General features: G+C 36.0%; 1 protein-coding gene across 6 annotated transcripts in view; it reads left to right on the top strand.

Annotated features, from left to right (window-relative positions):
- Positions 1-26,535, top strand: part of DENND1B (DENN domain containing 1B) — a 175,551-nt gene that overhangs the window by 31,434 nt on the left and 117,582 nt on the right. For all 6 annotated transcript variants that reach the window (XM_074317076.2, XM_074317075.2, XM_074317074.2 and 3 more), the window contains exon 3: positions 15,653-15,696. In XM_074317076.2, coding sequence (XP_074173177.2) covers positions 15,653-15,696 — 44 coding nt within the window. The remainder of the gene's footprint in view (positions 1-15,652; positions 15,697-26,535) is intronic.

Raw genomic sequence — 26,535 nt, 5'->3', positions numbered from 1 at the left:
TGGCCTCAACGCTAGATCACTATTTTCTATTTGAAATGCACAACAAAGTCTTTTTAAATTTATCTCCAATAACTGGGTGATTATATGTTTTAAGGAAAATGGGTGAAAGTTACTCTGTGACTTAATTGTTTGTGAGCAAGTTCAGACTATTAGCTTTCTGTCCCGTTCAGGAAATGTTTCTTGTTGTCAATATCAGTCTTCTATTTACCAACCATAGCATTGACCTCTGAGGTTAATGACATGTACCCATTATTAGTTCAAGGAAAGTTTGGATACCATCAGGGAAGACTTTAAAAATAAAACAGCATAATTCCGGTAGAAACAGAATTAAATGTCTATTCACATCTCTACTTCTTTCACAGTATATCAAGAAAGACCTAAAAGTTTGTCTCTTGTAATTGAGAACTGAAATGTCATATCTGGGTGATGCCCATTTTGCTTATCATTACAGTTTTTCGTTAACAAGTTTCTTAATTTTTACTGTGGACATTTTAAAGATGTTACCCAGAAGTCCTTGAGGGCGCAGATGACATCACATTGATACTTAGACTCAAAGGTTGTCTGCCTGATAATCCCTACCTGAGCATCACCAGGTGTCTGCCCATCTTGAGGTACTCCTTTTCTTTAATAGTTCTGTGGACCCGCGAGGTATCGCTCAGGTGCTGTGCTTCATTCGTGCCTTTGCTCTTGACGTTGCCCTGAGGTCATTTCTGCATCACTCATGCAGCCATTTCTCTAGACCTTTTAGTGCTTCAGCTGGGATGATGCTCCTGGCAGTGGTTGGTGCTGACCGTGACATGTGCTGTCACCCTGGGCTGCAGTTTCTCTGCTGCTCCTCTTGGCCCCTGGACTGCCGATCGTGATGACGTTGACAGTCACAGCTCTTTGCACTTTCAATGCCACTCGGCCCTGGATTGTCATCTGCAAAGTGGGTGAGGAGATGGCTCCTCGTTCTTAGTGTCACAGGAGCGCTGCAGACCTAGGTGAGTTTTTACAAAACTCGGTTATTTCCTTCCCAGTGCACCCGCGTGCCACCGAGATCACTGCGTCAGGACAGGTCCATAAGAGGCCTACTGTATGCTGTAGGGCGTTTCCCTTTGACTCTTAGGCCCTATTGCATTCTATCTCAGGAGGATGGGTCATCATTAAGTTTTATTTCATCTGCTTCCTTCCTTGTGTTTTACCACAAATTGTCCATATATGTCTGAATCCCAAGATCTGCGTTAGTTTTCCAGGAGGTTCATTTGGTATGTTATCTGAATTACTGCAGTAGCCGTAATTCAGATAACTTTTAACTGGCTTCATTATTTTGTTGTTTTTCAGTTTATATGCAGCACAGCAGCCTGGTGATCCTGTTAGAATATGACAGAGCGTGTCACTTCTCTACTCAAACTGTCACGTGGTTCTCTTTCCTAGAGTGCAAGCCCAGTTCATTTTACGATTTACAAGGTCCTCGTGTTGGGCCTGCCCTTCCTTATCTCTCTGAGCTCGTCTTGCCTCCTTGTTTTTATTTAACAGTATCTTTCAGAGATTTTTTTTTTCCATATGAACAAATTAATTTTTCAAAGCTTTATTCTTTTTTAAAGCTGTATAGTATTTCATGGGATAATGATGATATAACCTTTTCTATACTAATGGCCATATAGGTTGTTTATGGGACTTTGTTAGTTGCAGACAATGCTTCAGTAAATATTGTATAAATATCTGGGTACATGAAATATATTACTTCTTATATGCACACCTTTCTTTTGGAGAATTATTCTTTTTTTTCTGATTGATTCTATAATCTTTAGACATTCCTTTAGCAAGGATTTGTTTTTGGTAAATCTCTCAAGTTTTGTCTTTCCAAAAATATCTTTATTTTTTCCCACATTCCTGTTTATAAAGTTCTCAAAAGGCAAAAATACTTTTTCAAAAGTTTCAAATATATTCCACTATCTTCAGATTCCATTGCTGCTATTGACAAGTCTGTTGTCAGTGTAATTTTATATGTATATAAAAAGCATACCACAGGAAAAGAGGTAACTCTTAATCTCTAAATATATATATATTTAATTATCTACATCTTTATCTGTATCTGTAGCTACCATATTTCCCTGAAAATAAGACCTATCTGTACCATCAGCTCTAATGTGTCTTTTGGAGCAAAAATTAATATAAGACCTGGTATTATATAAATTACATTATATTATATTACATTACATAAGACCCGGTCTTATATAAGACTGGGTATTATATTATGTAAGACTCAGTCTTATATTAAAATAAGACTGGGTCTTACATTAATTTTTGCTCCAAAAGACACATTAGAGCTGATGGTCCAGCTAGGTCTTATTTTCGGGGAAACATGATATATTTCTATCTGTATATATTTAGAGATTAAGAGTTCTGTCTTTTCCTGTAGGGTGCTTCTAGAAATGTCTATGTCTTTTTGTGCTCTTTAAGTTCATTATAATGAATCTAGATGTGTTTCTTGAGATCTTGCTTGAGTTTGTTATGATTTCTAAATCTGAAGATTTATATCTTTCACCATTTTTGGAAAAGTCAGTCATTATTTCTTCTGATATTACCTCCATCCTTCCCTTGTTTTGTACACCTCGCCCCACCATCCCTTGCGGGACTTGAGGAATTGAACTGGCCCGTGTGGGAATCAAACCGGCAGCCTTCGGAGTTAGGAGCATGGAGCTCTAACCGCCTGAGCCACCGGGCCGGCCCCCTAATCTCCATTATTTTAAACCTCCTTTGTATTTCTTTTTTTGGTCTCTCAGTGCCTGATTCTGTTTAATATCTCTTGTGTCTGATTCAGTTCACTATTTCTTTCTTCAATCGTATATAATCTGCTATTCATTTCATCTACTGAGCTTTTAATTTCATAGATTGTATATTTTTTTATTAAAGTTCTAGTTTTCAAAATTTGCCTTTTGTAGTCTCATTATTTGCTCATGTTTTGAACCCTCATTTTATTCTTTAACTATTTTAAAAGTTCTATTATAGACACTATTTTATATAATTTTAGTATCTTCAGGCTTTGATGAGGAGGGGTTCTAATTCTTTCTGTTTCTGTTGGCTTGTGGATTTTCTAGAGTAATTTTGAACTGCAAATGCGTGTCTGTCAAGACCTGGGTTAGTGTTTCTCCTTCTAGAGGGCAGATGTGCTTGCATTTCTCATGTTCTTGAGGATGTCATCTTTCTGGGATCGCAGAAGCCATTCCTGGGCTCCAGAGATGCAAAGATAAATAAGTTAAGGAGTTACTTTATTTATAGTAAGTCTCAGTGAATTTATGTGTTTGAGTCTTAAATTACATTTCATCTACATTTATTTTGATTGTAACTTGAAAGGATTCAGAAAGAAATGTGATTCATGGTTTAATTTGGTTCTTTAATATTGTGTTTTGTAATTGTATTTTCATTTTAAAATTTGTTTTTAAATGTTTTTAATAGTTATTCTTAATATCGTTCACACAGATGTTCATTTTAGTAAACTTTGAGTCATTTTTTATAGTTAGTACATTTTATTTATCAACTTTGGCTTATTCCAAAATGATTGAAACTGAGTTTGCTATATGCAAGAGTGCCAGCAGTTACTGTACTTCAAACTATATATCAAACAAGGAAAGCTTTGACTCAATTTGCACTTCTGCTTGCAATTATTTTTTTGGTGTAATACGAAAATCATTTTAGATGTTATGAATAAAATGAAACTGCTTTAGGAGGTTCAATTAATGTCACATTTCTGAGGTTTCGTATAATGCTTGAAAATCTATTTTAGTTCAAAGAGGTAAATATAATGAGTGCTATGAACATGTCTTTTTTTAAAATTGAATAATATATTTGTAGAAAGAATATATAAGAACAAGAATCTGGGAAGCTAGTCTCTGTGCTAACTTAGAGCGTGGCCTTTTGCCTGTCTCCCACTTTAAGGCAATCATCGTAATAAAAGCAGTTGCTTTAGGATATGATGATCAGCTCGGTTGATTAATAGGTTTTTCAGATATTATATAAAAGACCATCTTTTTGTAAGCAACCCATTAACTTTTTCTCCCTGTGTTCTTGGAAAAAAAACTTTTGCGTTGGCTTTAGTGATTGGTATCTGAAAAACGTCAAAACATTGATTCTTAGTTGTGAGTTTCTTGTCATAGATTAATCAAGATCGAACATATGTGTGGTAGAGCATTTCTTTCCCTTTTTTGTTGTTGATTTTTTAAGAAACTCTCATGAAGGGCCCTTGGGACAGATGGCCCCTCACTGTTGATGGTTCGATTACCATGATCACCCACAGCTTCAGAGGAGTGCGAAGAAAAGAAATTGCTTTCTTTGTCAAGGTGTTTTCAATTCAATTCTCACCCATTAGCCCTGTTTGGTTAAGTTTGGAATTACTCTATCAGGTGATTGATGCAGGTTTTCATTTTATTATAATAGGTCTTGTTTAAAAGGAATGGAAGTCAGAAAATAATATATCTAACCTGCTATGGATTATATCTTAAGGTTCTTTGAAGTTCCATTTTTATTACCTTAGCTAGAATTTGCTTAATATGAACAAAAAGAGCTTCATTGTTTTCAGTTGTGATGATGATTTTAGATATTTCTGGGGAAGAACATTTAGAAAGGCTAGAATTATCCATTAAGTTGCTTTTATGGTTTGAGTTTCAAAAGCACCAAAATAATTTTACAGTAACAGTTGTTTGATTATCCAAATGATTGTTCAGAATGAAGATAATCTCAGTAGGATCACTAGATGTTTTTGCACCACTGCTTATATACATTTTTAAGAGGTGAAAGAAATTTCCCAAATTGCGTGCTTTTAATTTTAAATATGTATATTATGTAAAGCAATAAGTAGAAGCGTGATCTCTGGCATTTTTGCAGCTGTTCATAAAACGTCTTGAAATAACAGTTTCATTTCCTTAAAGTTTTTGTATATGTAAGTCAAACTCCTATAAGAAGTATTTTAGTTGTAGAATGAGAGGGTATTAATTTGAATCCCTTAGTGATTAATATCCTTCCGAACTTTCTTCCCGTACAAATTTCCAAGTATCATTCAGAGCAAGTCCGATGGGATTAGGCCGTTATTTATAAAAGTTTTAAGTATTTGGTTTGCTGAAAATATCCTCCTGCAGATAATAAGGAAGATTTCTGGACTTATGAATATGCCTGAAACTCAGTGAACAATAATATCAAGGTGAACAAAGTAAAGGAAACGGGGCTTATTTGTGCTGCCCTTTTTATGCAGCCGCAGGTTTTAGAAAGGACGTCGTATTACAAACAAGGGCATCTACGTTCTTTCTAGGCTTGGCTACAGACGTGGGTTCCAGTGTAACTTCCTGAGTATGGGGGGTAAAAAAGAATCGTTAAGGTCCTCTCTCATTCGGAAAATTCTATGATTCTATCCATGCATAACCTTTTTTTTTTTTTTTTTTTGAAAATTCCAAAAGAAAAAAAAACACAGAGGCCTTAAATTAGTTTTTGCATTCACAGATATGGGCATCTGTCCTTTCTGTTCTTCAAATTGGAAGTAATTGCTTAAATTCTGTGAAAGAAAGCACAACAAAAAAACGTTCTTTCACAGTTATCTTAGATGGTAAGGTACATACATCTTACCTGGAAATAGGCTACCAGTGTGTGTATATGGCATATAGAGGGAATAACACAGTATGTCTTCTTGCATATATAGCTTAATTTATAGCATATATACGCTTAATTTTGAAATAAAATTATTTACATTGTTATAGAGTCGTATAATTATAGTATTAGTAGTAATTATTAGCGCAGAAATAGTTTACAAAACATTTTGGTAACATTTTTCTTGCTATAGTTACCTCCCACTATAATGGTCATGGTTGATGTTTCTTCCTAGCCCTCTGAAGATATACCTACTTGCCAAATAAAATATGTACACAATAAAGGGAATTCTGAATTACTCATTACCATGTTTTAAAGAATGTTTTCAGTCAACCAATATTAAATTCTTTAACATGTGATACATAATGCCAACCATTGTGCGATACATGGTCTGTGCTATTAGTTCTCAAAGTGTGGTCCTTAGATCAATTGCATCAGTATCACTTGGGAACTTGTTAGAGAAGCAGTTTCTCAGACCCGACTTTGACCTGTTGACTCAGAAGTTCAGCACATGGGACCCAGAGACCTGTGTTTTAACAAGCTCTCCAGGCACTTTTGTTACAAGCTGAAGTCTGAGGACTACTGGAGCAGGCCTTTAAGAATATGCTAAAATTCTCTGTTATCATCTATATGCTAACTTTAAAGGATTTGGGCAAACACCTATACTTTATTATTATTAGACGTGGTCTGAATTTAACACTTTGCAGCCGTGAATTTTTTATTTTCACTGTTGCTGGTAGTCTTAAAGTTTGTAGTGCTGTGCAATCTGTGATAACGTTTTTGGGGGTGGGTCAGTGGAAATTATTAGAACTATCTTGTTGGGGTGAGTGACATCTTTCCACCAGTGCTGTGAAGCTGTGTTTTGCTGGGGTGTGTGCCAAGGAGAAACGGCAGGATATTGTTTTCCTGGCTCTTTGGCTTCACCGAGGTCATTGGTGACCCTAAATGAGGGAACGAGTTGTTTCCTCAAATATTTTTCTTTCAGTTAGGCTAGATATGAAATTACAATAATTGACGTGTTTGCAAGTTATTTTGGCACACATCGTGAAAATTATAATTTTAGTGGTGTGTCGTCAGCAAGGTGGCAGAGTAGACGATTCCGACCTCTTCCCCCTCACGCCACAAAGATCAACAATTAGAAGCTTTTCTGAACAACTACCCTGGGAGAGCTCTGGCATCCAGTTAAGAAACGTCAACAACACAGTGGGACCAGGGAAGCAGGAGCAGCCTCATGTTGCCTGCATCCTCTCAACCCCCAAGCCAGCACTGCTGGGTGCCAAGAAGGAGCCCCCCAGCTACAAAGAGTGCCCCTGACAGGAAAAGGATATTGGGGTGAGTGACCATCCTCCCCAGCCTTTTGGGGCACTACATAATGGTCGTGCTTCAGTTTTGCCCCACCCAGAGCCTGGCAAAGTGCATGGTATTGCAAGCTGAGAGGACACTGCTGGCTCCGGCTCCGACTGCCGTGTGCCCTGGTCCCTAGCTGCCATCCCTGGAGTTGCTGCTGAGGGAACGCTCAGTCCTGGCAGCCTCAATAGATCCCCTGCAGCACTTGTCAAGGAATACACCATTGTAAGTTCTGTGGCCCCAATGACATGAGTTGCTGAGCTGCCACACTAACCCAGACCTGGTGCCATTCTGCACCCCTGCACTTGGTGACCTGCACCACTAGACCTGGGGTCATAGCTCACTTCGCTATGCTCCCACCTGCAGGTGAAAGTCTTCCCGTGTGGAAGTCAGTCTGTGAAATCTGGGAGAAGGGACTACTTCTTTAAATGTGCAGTCTCCTATGCAAGGCTTTAAGGATTGTGAAGTATCAGAGAAACATGGCTCTGCAAAAGGAGGACAGTAAACCTCCACAAACTGGCCCGAAAGAAATGGAGAGCCAGGAAGTGCCTGGCAAAGAATTCAAAATAATCATTCTAATGATGCATAGAGAGCTACAAGAGATTTGGATAAACAACTTAAATATATCAGGAAAACAATACAAGAACAAAATGAAAAGTGCAACAAAGACAGAAAACATAAAAAGGAATCAAATAGAAATTTTGGAGTTGAAGAATGTAATGACTGAACTGCAAAATTCAATACAGAGCTTCAGTAGCAGACTAGATCAAACCGAAAAAAGAATCAGAGCTTGAAGATAGATCATTTGAAATTAACTACTCAGAGGAGCAAAAATAAAAAAGAATGAGAAAGAATGATGAAAGCCTATGGGCCTCCTGAGATACCATTAAGACAAACATTCCATATAACACTGGAGTCACAGAAGAAGAGAGGGAGAAAGCAGTTGAAAATGTATTTAAGGAAATAATGGCTAAGAACTTTCCAAACCTGGGGAGAAATTTGGACATCCAGCTCATGAAATTAATAGGTCACCCCAAAATTTCAATCCAAAATGATTCTTCAGGACACATTATAGTAAAACAGTCTAAAGTTAAAGACAAATAATTTTAAAAGCATCAAGAGAAAAATGTTCTCTCTTGCAAAGGCTATCAGCAAGTTTCTCAGCAGTGACCTTGCAGGCCAGGAGAGAATGGAATTATATACTCAAAGCTCTGGAATCAATTCTTTACCCAGCAAAGTTGTCCTTCAGAAATGAAGACAAAGACTTTTCCAAATGAATAAAAGTTGAGCTAGTTCATCATCTCGATACCTTCCTTACAAGAAGTGTTGAAAGCACTTTTTCAACTGTGAACACATGAAAAGAAACAACACGCTAGGAAAGGCCGGTATACAGTCAAATTCAGCATGCTTAAATACTGTAATATGGTGATCTGCTAAGCACTTAATTCTAGTATAAAGGTTGAAGGACAGAAGTACTCAAAAAAGCTATACCTATAATAATTTGTTAGTGGATGTACAGTATAAAAAGATGTAAAGCATGGTACCAACAACAAAATGTGTGGGTGAAGGGGGATAAAAGGTAGAGGTTTTGTATGTGATCAAAGTTCAGTTATTATCAGATTAAAATAGGCTGTTATATTTCTAAGAGTTTTCGAGTAAGCCTCAGGGTAACCACAAACAAGAATCTATAGTAGATACACACAAGATAAAGAGAAAGGAATAAAAGTATGCTGTGGAAAACCATCAATTCACAAAGGCAAACAGCAAGACGGGAAGAAGGGAATTACAAAACAGCCAGAAAACAGTTAGCAAGATAGCAATAGTATGTCCTTACCTATAAATAATTAACTGTAAATGGACTAAATTCTCCAATGAAAAGGCATATAGTGGCTGAATGGATAAGAAAACAAGAGCCAACTATATGCTGCCTACAAGAGACTCACTTCAGCTGAAGGACACATGTAGGCTCAAAATGAAGCAATGGAAAAATACATTCCATGGAAATGGAAACCAAAAGAAGAATGCAGAGGTATCTATATTTAGATCAGACAAAATAGACTAAGTCAAAAGTGTAACAAGAGACAAAGAAAGTTGTTATATAATGATAAAGCAGTTGATTCATCAAGAAGATATAACAATTGTAATTACATATTAATCCTGCAACAGAACACCTAAATATGTCAAGCAAATAAATAACAGATCTGAAGGGAGTTATAGACAACAATGTGATAATAGAGGAATTCAGTATCCTGCTTTCAACACTGGATGAATCATCCAGACAGAAAAATTAATAAGGAAACATCAGACTTGAACCATACTCTACATCAGATGTTAGCAGACATGTACAGGACATTCTAATCAACAGCAGCAGAATACACATTCTTCTCAAGCACATAAGGAATGTTCTCCAGGATAGATCATATGTTAGGTCACCAAATGAATCTCAGTAAATTTAAAAAGATTGAAATTATACCAAGTATCTTTTTCAACCACAATGGTATGAAACTAAATTTAGTAACAAGAGGAAAACTGGAAAATTCACAAATATGTGGATATTAAACAATACCATTCCTGATTTAATGGATTAAAGATTAAATCAAACCTTGGTTTCACTGTTGGTACAGATGCAAATTGGTACAGCCACTATGGAAAACAATATGGAGGTACTTCAAAAAATTAAAATTAGAACTACCTTATGACCCAGCAATCCGACTTCTGGGTATAGATTGGAAGAAGATGAAATTCCTATCTCAAAAAGATTTCTGCACCCTGTGTTCATTGCAGCATTATTCACAAGAGCCAAGATGTGGAAACAACCATAGATATCCACCAATGGTTATTCCATGGTTATGGAATGGTTAAAGAAACGAACACACACACACACACACACACACACACACACACACACACACACGGCCATAGAATATTATTTAGCCCTAAAAAAGGGACATCTTGCCATTTGCAACAACATGGATGGACCTTGAGGGCCTTGTGCTGAGTGAAATAAAACAGAGAAAGACGAATTCCATGATGATCTCACTCATATGTGGAATCTAAAAACATTGAACTCAAACAAGTGGAGACTGGAATGGTGGTTGCCAGGAGCTGAGGGGTGGGGGTGAAATGGCGAGATGTCGGTCAGAGGGTATAAACTTCCAGTTATACGATGAATAAGTTCTGGGGATGTAACGTACAGTGTGGTGACTATAGGTAACAGTACTGTATTGTACACTTGAAAGTCGCTATGAAAGTGGGGCTTCAATGGTCTCACCAAAACAACAACAAAAACAACAAATTAGTAATTATGTGAGGTACAGGATATGTTACCTTATTGTGGTAAACATTTCACAATATATACATTTATGATAGCATCACATTGTATACCTTAAACTTATCCAATGTTATATTTCAATACAGCTAGAAAAATATAATTTTAGCTGTAGTTATCTAATTCCTTGCTCTTCAGTCTTTTTTACATCATAGCATATGTAGGAAGTGGTATTTATGTGGTAGACTTGGGTAAACAGGTGAGCCAATTACCTTGGAAAGAGAGGTACAGAGTGGGAGATAGAAGATGAAGGAAACTGATTTGATACTGTTCAATACCTGCCTCTGATCAGACAGAAAGCATTGCCATTCATAGATTCAAGACCAGAACTTCAGCTGCTTAATTTCTTACTTATAAAGGTTCCTTTTATTCATTTTACCTTATTTTTCAGTCTACAGTCTTCAGGTATATGCAGTAGATTTTCTACTGAAAATACAGTTTTAAAGTGCATTAGCATGATTTGGTGTGACATTTAGTAGCAATGGATTTAACAGAAGAAAAAATTTCCCTTTTTATTAGCTTTAGATGGAGAAATTGTATCTATAACTACACTTCTGTTGAAATTCTCTTCCCATCACACATGACTGACAGAAACCTTCTACCCTGACCGAATCTACCAATTATCTCTTGCTCTGAGGCTGTTGGATGGTGATGGGGAAACACCACACGGTTGCCCTTAACCACCGGGTTAGAAACTTACTGAATCGAGTCCTCCACAGCTTCCGGAACAGTTGTCTCTCACCTCCTCCTTCGCCTCCAGCAGCCTCTCAGCAGACAGCTTTGCTCCTATGACACAGGAAATAATTAGCAATTTTTACACAAAACTCTTGTCTTTGCACTGCAAACGCTAAAATCTTCCTGGATTCATACCTGCTCTCCTCTTTTCTTTTTCCAAAACAACGGAAAACATTTTTCAGCTTCTGCCCAGGGCTCATCTCTCCATCGAGGTCAGGACCCCAGTCTTGCTGCCTTCCCAGTGATAGCATCTCCCTTTTCTCTGGCTCCCTGCTGGCCTGTTCATTTTCATTATCATTTAAACATGTTCAAGTCTGCATCTGTCTAAGAGAAAAGAACAAACCCATCTAGCTTCGTCTCCCTCTCTTGCCTTTGCTTTCTTCTTCCTCGTACGGTCTGTCTTGAATCGATTGCCTCCATGCGCTCTGACTGTCTTTCCTTACATTCACTCCTTAGTCTGAAATCTGCCTTTTACTTTGCGTCCTTCCACTGAAGTTCATTTTACTGGCTTTAAGCTTTGCATGTAGTTGCCATTTTTAGTCACCATCTTGCTTAATGTCTTGCTGCATTTATTTGATGATGTTTTAGACACACTTCTTTCCCTTGATTTGGAACAGCGCACACACACACACACACACGCACGCACGCACGCTCTGGCAAGATTCTTCGTGCGTGTCTAATTGCTCTTTTTCTTTTGGCTTCTTTCACCATCTGCTTTGGTGGCTTCCTGTGATACCTAGGATACATTTCAAACTCGGTAGTCTGGCCCCTGCCTCTCCAGCTTTATCCCTTGACATTCTCTGCTACTCTGCATTCTAAATCTGTTACTTTTTCTTTTTTTTTTAGTTTTTAAAATTATCCTGCTTTGCGCCTTTGCACTGATCAGCATCCAATAGACTATGCATCATACTTCATGGAGTTATACCTTCCTCTTCCCTAGAATGTCAGCTCCGTGAGGGCAGGGCCTTGTGTCTGTTTTGTTCGTTATACCCAGCACCTAGCATAGTACCTGATGCCTGATAGATAGATTGTTAAATTAAAAATAAATAAATAAATAAAATTGTCCTGCTTTCTTTAAACCTCCAAGATTTTCATGCATATTGTTTCTCCAGTCTGGAATGTTCTCCCCGCCCACTTTAAAGCCCAAATCATTTGCTGATGTAACTTAAGTGTACTTTCCTTCCTAAGTCGTTTAGTAACTCTCTAAATTAGATGAGATTTCCTTACATTGTCCTGTGGTATCCTGTCCTGTTAGTATGACACTCATTAAATTTTATTGCATTGTAAGTTCAGATGCCCTTCTTTTGTGTAGTTGTACAGAGCCTACTTTGTGTAGTTCACAGGTGAAAGAATAAAAATTCCACATTTTCTTTAATGATTCTTGCTCATTTGTAATCAAGAGACATCAGCATTCTTTCATTAAAAACAGTTTTTTTGATATTAAGCCAGTGAATTTTCAAGTTGAGTTCAGGAATTGCAACAGGATACCTTGTTTAAAACAATGCTTTACACCAAAACTAGGCACCTCTTCGGCATTTTCTCCGTGTATGCTGTCCGGCAGGCTTTTCCTGTGTCTTTAGCTTTGCGTAGATTTGGAATGAAATAAATTGACCATAAGTTAAATGGGACCAAGAAATGTATTGATTATGGAACTTATTTAAAATTGTTGTTCCTTAGATCTCAACTAAGAAAATTCTAGTCTGACATTAACCAACCTTATAACTGAGACAAACTCCTCATTGTTTTGGTCTTAATTTCTTCATTCGTAAAATTCTGATTCTACCACATAGGTGAATCAGCACTGAAAGCTATAATCAAGCAAAATACTTACTAATATTATGTATTCTACCTTTTCAAAAGCATATAGTCTCTGAACTGATTTCACAGTTGCATAATTTTAAAGATACTCATCTATGAATCCCACAGAATTAAGTAAATATTATTTATGCAAATTAGAAAGTTTTCTCTGCATTTTAAAAATAGTGTAGTTGAATCACACTAGTATTTTAAGTTATTTTAATTTTAATTTTTAATTAAGGGCCAGAACAATGTGAAAGGTTTGATTGCAAAGGAAAATAAAATATTACTGAATTTATCTCACTTTACATTCCAAAAAGTCTTACTCATGAATTTGAAGTACTTTTGGTGGTGATGCACAAGTTAAATATTCTCCTTCAATTTACTGATTTAATAAACATTTGCACATTTTTTTACTACACTGTGACATTATCTCATTAAAATAAGAGATTGACCATATTTACGTAAAATTTCAGTTTGTATCCTTCCTTTCATCTTTATTTGGTTTCTAGATTGTTGGCGGCAGAGCTTACTTTTAAAGTAAGATGTGGTGTCTTTTGAATTAGTAGCAGACATCCGACAGAAGCTCTTTATTAGTCATCTCTGGCAATGACGATTCCTGCCAGCAGTTCTCATTCTTTCACCCAGAAAATCAGCATCAGATTGACCTAACATTGCTAGATCAGATCTGGTATCTGGAAAGTAATCCTCAGGGAACAGAAAATTCAGTCTTTGTGCATAAATTTGAGAATCGGATTATTTTTTTCTCAGAGCCCTTTTGTTTCTTCCTTTGCAGTGCTTGTGAAAAGTTGCTACAAAGATGTGTCAGATGTGGTATAAATCCAATAACATAGGCGGTAACTAAGTTAATCCATTTCAAAATATGGATGCACATGATTATAATAAATTTTGGGGTGCTGAAGTGTAAAATTCATTTAATGAAAAGAAAAGAAATAGGATATTTTCCACTAAGCGATTAAACCAATACGTGCTATTTTCATGTATTCACTTGTTCATCCTCTGAAAGAACAGACGACATAGAAATTCTAAACAGCATAGTAAGGGGTGAGGAAAAGTGAGGGAGCAAAACGTTCTGGGTGAATGCTGCAAACAGGGCAACCAACCGGTAGGGCTGTGTAGTGACATAGATGTCCTGTTTTAAGACAGAAGTGTAAGAAATTTGTCACAAACATTTTCTCAAATGGTAACTATAAAATGGAGGTTGTTTGAAAGGGGTATTTTAAATATTCACATTGAAACTCTTTAACTCCATGCCTGATAAGAAAGGATTACTCTACATTTCTGCATGATGATTTGTTTATATGACCATCAGTTATGTGTTAATTTATGAAAATAATAACTTTTGTTTAAAATTTTATGTATGAAGAGTTCATCAAACACTTTTGTTTTCTCAGATTCAAATCTCAATAGCTACCATTTTGGTAAAACTGCCACATAAACACACATGCACGTGCACACATTTTTTTCAACATAACCTTCCACAGGACATTGATATCTGAGTATGTTTAGATGAGTGAAAATGCACATCACGGTCATTTCAGAAATGTATACGTTTTGTTTTAAATGAAGGCATAATCATTTAATATTACCTTTATAAATTTGTCGTGTGTTATTCTTACATAAGATGTTTTAAATGTTTTTTATTTATGTTAATTTATATAGAAACTTTTTATTCCTTAATAGGTGAAAAGGTTAACTGTAGAAAGCATGCTTTCTTTCCTTTTTAAATTAAAATATTTGATATCAATTCTTTTGAACTTAATAAGTAATACTGTTTTGGAATTAAAAAAACTTGAGATTATGCATCCTTGGACTGTAGTTTTAAAAAGCAAATGAAATAGTGCAAATAATGGAATAGAGGTATAACTTTTCACTGACTGGGTACATGAAGTGATCTTTGATTCACCAAGTTCTTTCCCTTGGAATGGAATTCACATCCTGTCATATGGGGTACTTGTTACTCCTCTTGGGCATTCCAAGGCTGTTTTAGAAGTTACATGATTTATTGTGTACTAACCTTTTTAAAGCACATTTGTGTACTCAGAAGTTTGTTTTTGACAGAATTAAAAAATAAGTACATGACCAAAATATTTATTAATGCTAATTAAAAGGACTTCTTTTTATTACGGTGGAAGAGAAATATTGTGAGAAATAATGAAAATAAAAACCAGTGGGAATATTTATAAAACAACATTTGTTTTTATTATGAGTAACTAGACATAATATATTAGAAAAAATTCCCTAAATGCCCTGAAAATATTAATTATATTTTAAATAAGCTTGATGCCTTTACTTAAGGGCAACTTCAAGTTCACGTATGGGATTTCAAATATGAACTTTGCTGTAATGCAAGCGTTATTACACTGTTAGCATTTTAAATGGAAATTTAAGGTGGTGTATTTGGTCCAGTCTCTGATGGCTATAATACATTTGATTACATATTTACCACATTTATGTTTTTTTATTTTCAAAGTAAAACCAGTATGTTAATGCAGTTAAAACTGAAAATTTATATTTGAGCATTTTGAAACCTAAAGTATTTAAATAAAAAAGTAAGTTGATAAAAGAAATAATGATTTTTTTAATAATCTGGGCGTTATTAATTTTATTTGTTCCTATTCCAAAGGTCATTAAAATGCTTAAAAAATCAAAATATTTAATTTTGAACCTCATCAACTAAATGTTTAAAGAAAAAATTTTAAATTAAAAAAGTAGCTTTGACAGTTTTAAGAGTGTTTTAACAAGCCTGTTGCTGTAAATGTGTTCTTTTGCCTGTGTGTAATGCCATGTATCAATTATTTACAGATCCGGTGGTCTTGTGGAAATTCCCAGAGGACTTTGGAGACCAGGTTGGAACCACATAATTTTTAAAGAACATTTAAAGTTGGAGTGTTGTGATTATTACTAATGTTACTGCCACATGAGTTGCTATAAGTGTTTTCTCTCGATCAACTCAGAGAGAAAAAGCCACGTGTGCAGAATATACAGAGGGGGCCAAAACAATGTACACACATTTTAAGAAAGGAAAAAACTGTATTAAAGTTGTAATAATATATACCCATAATAAAAGATGAATACAAGTCACATGTATACATTTTTTTGGCACCCCCCCAACCCTGTATGTGACAAATCTTTTAAAGTTGCCAAGTAGACGGGTGATGAAGAAGCCCTTATATTGAAACTAATAGGAACTGAATATTTTCAGTTTCAACATATTTTTACACTCTTTTTAATCTATCTGTGGAATATATATTTGGAAACACTTAAAAATTTCCCTGTCAAAAATCTTGACAATACCATACTTTGTCGAATACCCTCCTATTGTTTCTGTCTATTTAGAAATGAGTGGTAACTGCTGTGAATAAATGGTCAGTTCTCTTCTTCTTACAGTAATATCTGAATCATTTACATTTATAAATTGAATTGACAATATTTTCATATTTTTAAATAATTCTTATCTATAACTTTAGTTTTTTAAAGAAAATGGGAGACTTTGTAGTGAATTTATTCATCAGTATTGTAAATTACAGTCTTTTATAGTTCCTTAAATATTTAGTATGACCAAAATAATGAATTATTTTGATATGATGTATGTGAGTAGAAAAAAATCTTTCAAAATTTATATTACAGATTTATCATTTTAAAGTGAATTATATAATATATTGTTAAAAATACAAATTTGAATTTTGATACAAATAAGCACTTTTTTCTGGAAAATGATGAGCAGGTTTCTTTTTGTTGTCTACAAAGAAATGGGATAAAACAATCTTGTCATTGTTAAAATTATAAAGTTATAATACTATAGGCTTAACCATAAGTTAAGTTCACAGACATGATTTTCATAATTCCCATAATTTACAAAAATGAAAACTGATACAGGTCTTCGTTTAAAATAGTTCATTCAGATATAATTATACAGATTTCAAGGTCATGGAAGAATAATTTTCTACATGTGAATATCAATATATAAGACTAGGAAATTACCCTGAAAATGCCGTTAAATGGGCATGTTAAAAATTTACTAGATCTAGTGAAATTCATGACTGTTGTTTCACATAAAAAGAGGGTATGCATTCCTAATTTGTTTTCAGCCCTTTAGAGGAAGAATCGATTCATAAGTATCTTAAGTATATAAAAGACGTCGTTGCAGTGAAGACATGGTCTGGACATCTGAAGTTTAGTTGGGTTTGTTCTCAGGGCCTGTGTAGATCGGTTAGAGCCATACAGACTCATTTCACAGTTTTGGAATGCTGTTCTTCTCGGTCTTCTCAGTATTCCCTGTCCACGGACCCAAGAACCAGCCCCCTGGCCAGGTTTTTCCTTTGTGTGTCATTTCTACCTGTGCAACGGCCGCTGAGAATCCCTAGGGCATCTGAAGACTCCTAACTTGGGGTTCACATGGGGTGCTTATAGTGGGCGCATTCCGCTGCAGTGAACTTTTCAGTGAGACCAACTACCGCTGTTTCTCTTTGTGACTGATAAGCTGCTGATAGGAATTTTTGAGCTGGGGCTGAATTGTCGCTTTGTTTTCCATATTTGTGAGGTCACTGGAACATTAATAAGCCCTCGCATACTTAGTAAAACACGAAAGCAATTAACCATATCCTGTGATGAGCCTCCATAACCCCAGGGGCCCAGCTCATAGCCATTCTGTTTTGTCTGACGACTTGACTTTGAATCTAAAGAAACCAAACTTTATGTGGGGATCTAGCCAGGGCCTTGAAGAAGGGTTTTGCTGTATGCATCCTGGTGACCATTCTGAACAGATGACACAAGTTACTCTGTCTGTTTCTCATTCTTCTTACCTTTTACTCCTTTCCTATACTAACTGTCTGCTTCTTCCTAAATCGCCTGTTCACTGGATCTGAGACTGCTTCAGTGATAATAATTCTTATAAAGCTCTTTATTTAGCTCTTATGATGTCCTGGGTACTGTACGAGGTACTTTATGTGCATAATTCATTTTACCTTGAAACCCTCCCTTCACTGCTGGGAGAAACCATCATCCCGAGCTGAGTAAGAAACTTGCCTGGGATCACACTGCTTGTAACAGGCAGCGCTGAGAATTGAAGGCAACTCTGTCCAAATCAAAAGCATGAGCTATTAATAATTAAGCTGGCTTGTTTTTTGCTGCTTGGGATGCTGAGCTAAATCCTACTTGCTTATCTGTTTTCGTCTTAAAAATGTTTATCATAGTTTTTTTTCAGTATCTTTATAATTTGAAAGCAGCGTGTTATTTAATCCAAAGAAATAGTATCAGTCACCTCTGTTTTTGTCCCGAGTTAATTTATTCTCCACGGTGTAGCTAGAACGATCTGAAAGACAACAGGGCGATCTCTGTAGAGTCAAATACTGCTACCGTCACCGTTCTTACAGTGTGCTGGGCAGTTTTCTAAATACTGGCATTAGCCCCTTAGACTCTCACAGCACCCCTGCGAGGTACGGGACTCGACAGTCATTCCCATTTTACAGATGAAGAAACAACTATGGAGTTTTCATATACACGGCTGAAGCCACACTAGTTAGCAGCAGAGCTGTGTTCCAAGCCAGACTCCAGTCGTAAGCACTGCCTCAAGCTCAGGATGCCCCACTGACAGCTTAAAGAAGAGCTCAACCTTCTTAACAAGATCAAGTCCCTTGTTTCAAGTCTTTTGTTTATACCTTCAGCCTCATATTTCTCTCTCTGTCCTTTCTCTATTAAAAAATTTGTATTTCATAGTGAACAGTAGTTTCATTATGTATCATTCATTTACATTCTGTCTGAAATGCTAAGCTCCTGCTTGCACCCCACCTTTGCCTATCTTTCTGTCTTAGCTTAGAGGTCATTTCCTCCAAGAAGCTGTTTTTATGTCCCACGTCTGGATTGAATGGACCTCCTGGGAGTTCCTTCAGCATTTTATGTTTTCCCCATTCTGGCACTTATTAGATCTATCAGCTCTTTACTTTCTGTTCACCCCATTAGACGAAATGTCTTTGAGACTAGTATTAAAGAATAATTTTTAAGAGAAGCTATAATTATGACTCTAATACAAATATGCATAAAATTTTATTTTGAAGTTTTTTTTTTTAGCTCATTAGTTAATGAAGGTACCAGTAAATTATTGCAACCTGTTCAAAGGAGAGTTCAGAATACCACAATTATGTAGATAATCAGGAATGCTGTGATAAATTGACAAATAGATGTAAAAGTGGCTTCTTTACATGGGGGTGAAGGGAGGTGAGAGAGGAGGGAAATCAGTTGTTCCTCCATCAGACTTGTCTGTGGACAGATATCATTTGCACTGCTGTCATTTCTCTTCAACTTACAGTCGTAAAATAGCGTAAAGACAAGGAAAGGCACAGAGCCCTTAGAAGAGTGTGTCAGGCGATGGCTTGTTCTCCATGGAAGACAACCCATAATCGTTTGGTCCATTTCAGTCTTTCACAATTTTTCCCTATAGTCTTCCTCTACCTCTTGCAACCATAATAATATCAAAGAAAGTTTATTCTAGATTAAAAAAAAAATTAGATGAGTCCCATTAGGGTTGGCCTGATTATTTATATAGGTGCAGCAAGAGTGTTAACTTAGCCTACAAGCCTCCGTGAATTTACTTGACATATCTAGAGCCATGCAGTGTAGAGCAAATACTATGTCTACAGATTTACCTTCTTTCTGGAAGTTTTCATAAGGGATTTCAGACTGGACTTTTAAAAAGCCCCTGTTATTTGCTATCCTAAAGTGGAAACCAAGTCCAAGAAAATACCTGTCCCAGACTGTATGTGTCCTCCCGATAACTTTGGTGAATTCTTCTCTTCTCGAGGTCACAATGTTCACTAAGGTTCCTAGTTTTGAACGTCTGTAAGGCTGGACTCTGTCTGCCAGTCATCAGGTCAGTTTTCCTGGCGAGGCTTTGTAGGTTCCTTAGGTATTTGTTCCTTAAAAGTGCCTTGAGGTGGCTGCTTAAACAAGGGTCTTTCTCAAGTATGACCCTTTAAGTTAGGCATTGATTGTGTATGTATTTTTTCCAGTTAGTCCTGGTAAAATGAAAGACAGATTTTTAAATAAAAATTGAACTGATGCAAATAACAGTATTGCTGTGAAAAGTAAAGGGACTTAGTTAAGAGTTTCTGAATTTGGGGAGGGAGGGAATCAATGAGAATCAGATGTAACTTAAAAACTATATTTCAGTTTATAGAAGCAGAGTTTACTAAATTGTCGTGGGTTACAGACAGCTTAGGAAGAGAAGAAAAAGTTTGCTTATGTGTCCAGAAAACAGAACATTAAAACAGCATCAACAATATTTCAAACAATGAAATTTCCCCCAGTAGTTTATTCAGTATGATGCGATTGTTTATTGTTCTGTTGGACCTTGGCCTAACAGTGTCATGAAAAGTTCTGCTTCTTGACTAAAAAGAGTCTTGGAAATCCTGACCCGGCCATTGGCATGACCTGAAAGTTGTCTGAATGGTGTCAGGTGATAGCCTTGTACCCAAGAGTTGTGTCTTTGAAGTGTCAGTAGTTTGGAACACCTGAAACAGCCCTTTCCACAAGGCTCTGAGAATGACCTACTTTTCTGAAAACACACTCTCTGTGCTGTAGCTTATAGCAGAGCCTTCAGGCAAGTATCAGAGAAACAAAACCCAACTGTCTGTAGATGACAAACTTAATGGCCATGGTTAATTTATTACTGATGATTTTCAAATGTGAAAGGTCTGGTGAGGGTTCACAATACAAATGAAAAATGGAAAAGGAAATTTGCTTGTTTTCTGTTGTATGAAAAATGAAGGTAATAAAGCCGTTCGGTTTTAGATAAAATGTCTACGAACAACAGGTAAAATCTCTTTTCAAAGGCGTCAGTTAAAGTTATATCTAAACTATAAAAACGGGGCAACAAAATTGCCATAGAGGTATCACATATAATAATCTTGAGACATACTATATAATAGCAAGAGTATACCAAGAATATCAAATAAAGAGGTTTAGTGAGTCTGGACTAGGGCCTGAAGAAATGTATTTTTGTAGGAGTTCATAGCCAGCCAGTGTGCGTACCCAGCTGAGAACCACTGGCCTGGAAGATGCCAGGAATTTAAAATAGAGAAAAGTAAGCTAATGGCCGAGGAAACATATTCAGTAATACCGGAAATTACAACTGGCAATGTTATATTATTGTTGCTAATATCATCAGGCAAAGCACTGCTGGGACTCTGCTATGTATGGGAAAACTCAACAGAACAGTTTCGTAAGAGTTTCGATCATTGTTTTCCTCGAAAGTAAAACATATTTTGGGTAGCAAGAACTTCCCATATAGCATAGGATTTCTGAAACATTCATATTCATAAAATTTACATAGACACATTTAACCAAGGGCAGGCTGAGAATCTCTGGTGATTTGCAAACTTTTTGTATGTAACTCTTACAATAATATTAAACAAACCAAATTATTTCTAACGTCTCATTTTGTAAGGTAAGAGAATACGCCCCTCTGATTTTTATGTTTTTTAAAATGATTTCAAGGGGGGAATCTCTAGGACATCCCCAAGATAGTTTAGTTATAAAACATATCCTGGAAGTGTTTGATTTTTTTCTATATTCAGAGTCTGAGTTTGGGAAAGCAAAATTTAAAAAGTTAATGGAAAGTTTGGATGTTTGGTTAAGATGAAATCCATGCATGCCTAAGAAGCAACAATTTGGTCATGTGTTTAATCAAAGTGACAATAAACTCTTTAAAAGTAAATGTAGACAATAACATGATTGAAGAGTTCTTCCATAGATGAGGAACTTTTGTACCCCCCGTAAATAATAAAAAACATAATGCAGTTAGGATTAAGCAGACAATTATTCTGTTAAGACACAGAATTTTGGCTTCTAGGAGGCACACGGTAAGAATAACCGTTCATATTGTTATTACATAAGTAATAGCTTTTCATCTTACTCGATAAGTTCCAGGAATATAGTGGTTAAAAAAAACACAGAAAACCCCCCAAGAATTGCTGTTTTAGTACAAAACTGTTTGAAAACAAAAGCATTTACACAGATTTACCTTACACATTGTTTCTAATGTAGTCTTAACCACTCACATTAGTTATAACTTTTAAACTGAGTAACTTCTGTTTCACAGAAGAGGAAAAAAGCACACAAACCTTGAGGGGTGGATAACAGACCTTCAAGCATTTTCACAGACGACCAGACCTCGTGAGCACCCGTAATACGACTTTCTAAAGCCACACATCCCATCTACATCTTCCTAAAGTAGAGAAAATGTACACATTCATTGACGTGACACAGGGGTAGATCTTTTTTATAGCATACAAAATAAGAGGTGCATAGACTTAAATTATGCTTCGTAGTTAGTATTTTAGGATTCTGTCTTCGAAATTATCTGGGTACCCGACGATTGTACATTAATGAACGCAGTTGAATTCCAGCAGAGGGTCAGGCAGCCTGAAGACTGAGTGGGTCATGGCTGTTCGTGAAGACCACCTGACTTGCGCGTTCCTTCTCTCTTTCTCACATTTCTGTAACAGGGTAGCCAAGGTACGATTCAATATATATTGACAGCCTAGCATGTGCTCCCGTGCTAGGTGAGAAAAGTGCGTTTAGAAATGCTTTGAGAAAAGTGCACATGTCACATAATCATTTTTAATTAAACAATACAGATTCCATGAATTAAGCTTATGTCGGTAGAAATTATCAGGAAACAGTTTGAATTACAATCCTGAGCGTGAATAGCAGTAAGAAACTGTGTATTATACAATAATAGAAGAGAATGTAAATCTTACCCTTCAGAGCCAACTACTTACCTGATCCCACGACAAATATACTTAGTACTATATACAATGTTCTTTTCATGTTCAGTGATGTCTAATTGCTTTGCATGGGTTAGGAAGAATGCCTGTTCTTTATTTTAAACAATTTTCTTACACATGCATCATTTCAAAAAGTAGTTTTTCTCTTAATGATTTTTAAAGGGATTTGGTCAGAACAAATAAAGTCTTTCTGATGTGAAATTGAGGTAGATTGGTAGCTGTACATTTTAAAATTTTGCTTCTCGCATCAGTCATAAAGAAGATCTGAATTATTTGAAAATAATTTATTAAATTATAATACTTTCAAAATAAATATTTAAATGATTGTGGTTATGTATTTAAAAAAACTGTTTATTTTTGTTGTTTAAACTCAGTTATCATTTTTAACTACCAGTTGATCACATCAGACACAGAAAATAATTTAGTTGCATTCTATATCAGGTCTGGTTTTTACAACTGGAAAGAATTAAATGTGTTGAACTTGTTTTTGAATTGCGTTGGTTAAATTTTTATTTCATTACCCCTGTGAGTATATACATTATATAAGAACACATATTTCTAAGACAAATTGATTTTTAAATGTTTAATGATGTAAAGTTTTGTAAAGCTAAGAGAATTGTAATTGTGTCATCACTGAATACTTTGTTTCATATCCCAAACATTTTATCAGTGGTCTATCTTAATAACCCTAAAATATAAATTATTTCTATCAAGCAATGCTTTGTAGATACACATAGTGTTATCTATTTTGCATGTTCTTGTGTCTAAAAATGAAGAATTAGACTAAAACATTGTAAGTGACAAGCATGAGGGAAAGTGCTTAAAGTTAAGATTTTCATCATAATTACACTTTTCTCTCTATCCATCTTTATATAGACCAGATTTCTTTTGTAGATGCAGTATTATTACGTTCTTATTTGCCTGTATGCTTGCTTTATATTTTCCGTTTCTAAAATTTAAAAATTTTATTGCAAATGGGGAAACTAACTTGGAAAAACAGTGATATTTTAGAAATTTTGCTTTATAGCTGAGGTATTTGTTAGAAAACAGACCCAGACCCATGCAATCTAGCAAACTCCTATTGAAAAGAATATTTTTGCATACATTTTAGATAGTAAATTTGAAAGCATCTGAAAAAAATGACCTTATTTTTCTGCTGAGGGGTGAACAGGTTTTACGTTAATGAGCTCTTAGAGATGAGGTTTTTATTTATTTTTATGGCAGTGAAATTATTATAACTATTCAAATGATTCACATCAATCCTGGAAGGTCTGGCATTATTCAGCAACTTATAGAAATTAAGTAATAGATGCTGCAGATTGAAAGAGACAAACGTGGTTTCACAAAAACTTACTTTTTCTTGATCAGTAAACATTTGACCAAAGTCAATTTGGAATTTAGTCCTGTAAAGGGTTCTGAATCTTTGAGAGAAACAGAGTTGACAAATAATTTTTTCAAGGTGACACAATATAGGCTGCTGAATCAGAAGCAATTCTCCTGAAGTCGGGAGAAAAAAAAATTAAATCATAATGTAGGGGCATGAGAGTCTCTGCCAGGTCAAAATGTGACATTTCAAAAATTTTCTTTATTTTTAGTTAAAAAGAAGTTAAAATTAATTATGAAACAAAGGCTGGAAATAAGAGGAACAACATTTTCAGATGTTACTTGATGGACAGATTAAAATCTTTCAAAATTGGCATAAAGTCAATATTAATTCACATGAAATATGTTGCTTCAAAATAGTCTTGCTTATTATAACTGTAAACCACTTTTTTAAAATGCCTTTTAGGGAAAATTCATTTTAGGAATAGGTGTTAAGTTGAGTGAGGCTTGTTTGTGGGTTACAAGAATCAGTAAGTAACAATAAATCGCCACCTTACCTTTGGGTTGGGTTATTTCCATTTTCCCTCCCCCTTTCAGTACATTATTAATGGATTTGGTCTTTTAAAATAATATTGCCTGGTTGTTTACTGATGTTTCAAATTTAAGCCTTAAATGCAATTGAGGAGAATAAGTAGATACGAAGGCACTTCACTATCAAAATTTTGAAGTTTAAAAAATATTGTCTATGAGCTGGAAATGTTTAACTTGATCAACATATGGTAGCAGCTAGCCTCATCCCCACCCGTTCTTTTGTTATCTTGTTATTGTTATAAGGCTTAATGGCAGTTGTAAGCCATAGTTCTGGATGTGGGGGTTGGGCCACCCTGGGGAGGAGAGGGGGGAACAGCAGTGTGGATTATGGAAATCTGGATGGATCTAAAAAGAGACCCCTTGTAAAAGGGCAGGGCTCAAAGAAAAGCTAGGAAAACTGATGAAAAGATGATGGAATATGATGTGAAAATGATCATTTGAAATCTTTCCTTTCATTCCCAGCTGCTGTGTTTTGGAGAAAAGGAGTCCATTTGTATGTTAAGGGCGAGTTAAAAGAGGCCAGATTAATAGTATTATTTATTAGATATATTTTCATTTCGAGTGAGATAAAATATGTGCATTTTAATAGACTTTGCATATGTGAGACTTTTAAAATCTTAAAGACATGTTAGGTACGACAGTCTATAGAAATATTTCAAGTAGTACGCAACATTTGATTATTGTTTGGCCTTTAAATAGATATAATTTCAGATGACGTAGTATAGAGTTGTACTCTTGAAGCATATAATTTTATTAACCAAGGTCACCCCAATAATTTAATAACATAAAAAATAGACATAATTTCAAAAATTAACTTTGTGGTTGTTATATGTTATTTTAACTAATCGAATATTATGTTTGAAATATGAATTGTTTTCTGTTCCTTTCATAATTTAGTTCAAATACATAGTCACATGTTTATTCATATGTATTTTCTCTAGACAAGTGAGAACATTGCAGCTTGTCTTGGTAAGCTCGTACTAAGTGGTGACATGTACCTTTCTCCTTGGCCTGTCTGACCAGGGAAGACAACGGTGCAGTCTAGTGATCATGTTTGCCAGCGCAGATGCAAGGCCATGTGGCTTTAACTCGTTTCTGATGTGCTGTGTACAGCGGAAGAAAAGTTGTGGCCTGATTCTAGAGTTTGGGAAAAGGTAGACTGGGAAAGAGGTAGCCTGCCAGCATGGAAATAAGACGTTTGGAGGAGGAGCGTACTTGGAGGGCGGGAAATGTTTCCAAGTTGGATGTCCCGCCTGTTCTGTGGGACGTCTGCCAGGCAGTAGGAAGCCTCTGTCGAGTTCAGGCGGATGAGGTAGTTTCACACAGTCAGTACGTAACTGGACGGGTTCTCAACTCGGGTCTGTCTGCGGAGCCCAGGCTTCTACCCCACACTGTGTGTCGCAGTGAGATGAGACCCCCCCCTGGAGAACAGCAGTGGAGCGGGCTTTGGAGCAGGAGGTGTGAAGTAGCCCAAAGAGAAACAACAAAGGGAGGGGGAAGGCTGGACGTGGCTACCGACATGAAGGGAGGGTGCTGGTGGCAGGGGACACTAGTCAGAGACCTTGTCTTCCTCAGATAAAGGGGCAGATCCCAAGTGTTTCAGACACGATAGATACTGAATGAACATATGTTCAATGAGTGAATGAATGAAGGGTTACACATTGTTGAAAAGTCCAGTGTGATAAAGGCTGGAGAGGGCTATTAATGTAGAAATTAGAGATCACCGGTGGCAGCAGACTGAGAAGACTCAGCAAGAAGTGACACTTGCCGTAGGTCCGTCACACTTGCAAGACAGTTTTCAGAGAAAGGAAGAATTTGTTTAGTTCTGCTTTTTAGCTGACCTGAAGGTTGAATCTAACTCAGAATTTACCTTAGTCTGCTTTTACAAATAAGTTACTTCTGTTTTTTTAATCACTCCTTATTTTCCATATGTCCCAATACAAGAATATACTATAAAGAATACACAGAAGGTATGAGATAATTTATTCA

The sequence above is a fragment of the Rhinolophus sinicus genome, chromosome 6 (assembly GCF_057876585.1).
Source record: "Rhinolophus sinicus isolate RSI-liver-muscle chromosome 6, RSI-T2T, whole genome shotgun sequence".
NCBI classification, from domain to species: Eukaryota; Metazoa; Chordata; class Mammalia; order Chiroptera; family Rhinolophidae; genus Rhinolophus; species Rhinolophus sinicus.
The sequence above is the reverse complement of the archived record's forward strand: the minus strand, read 5'-3'. Positions and strand labels throughout refer to the sequence as shown.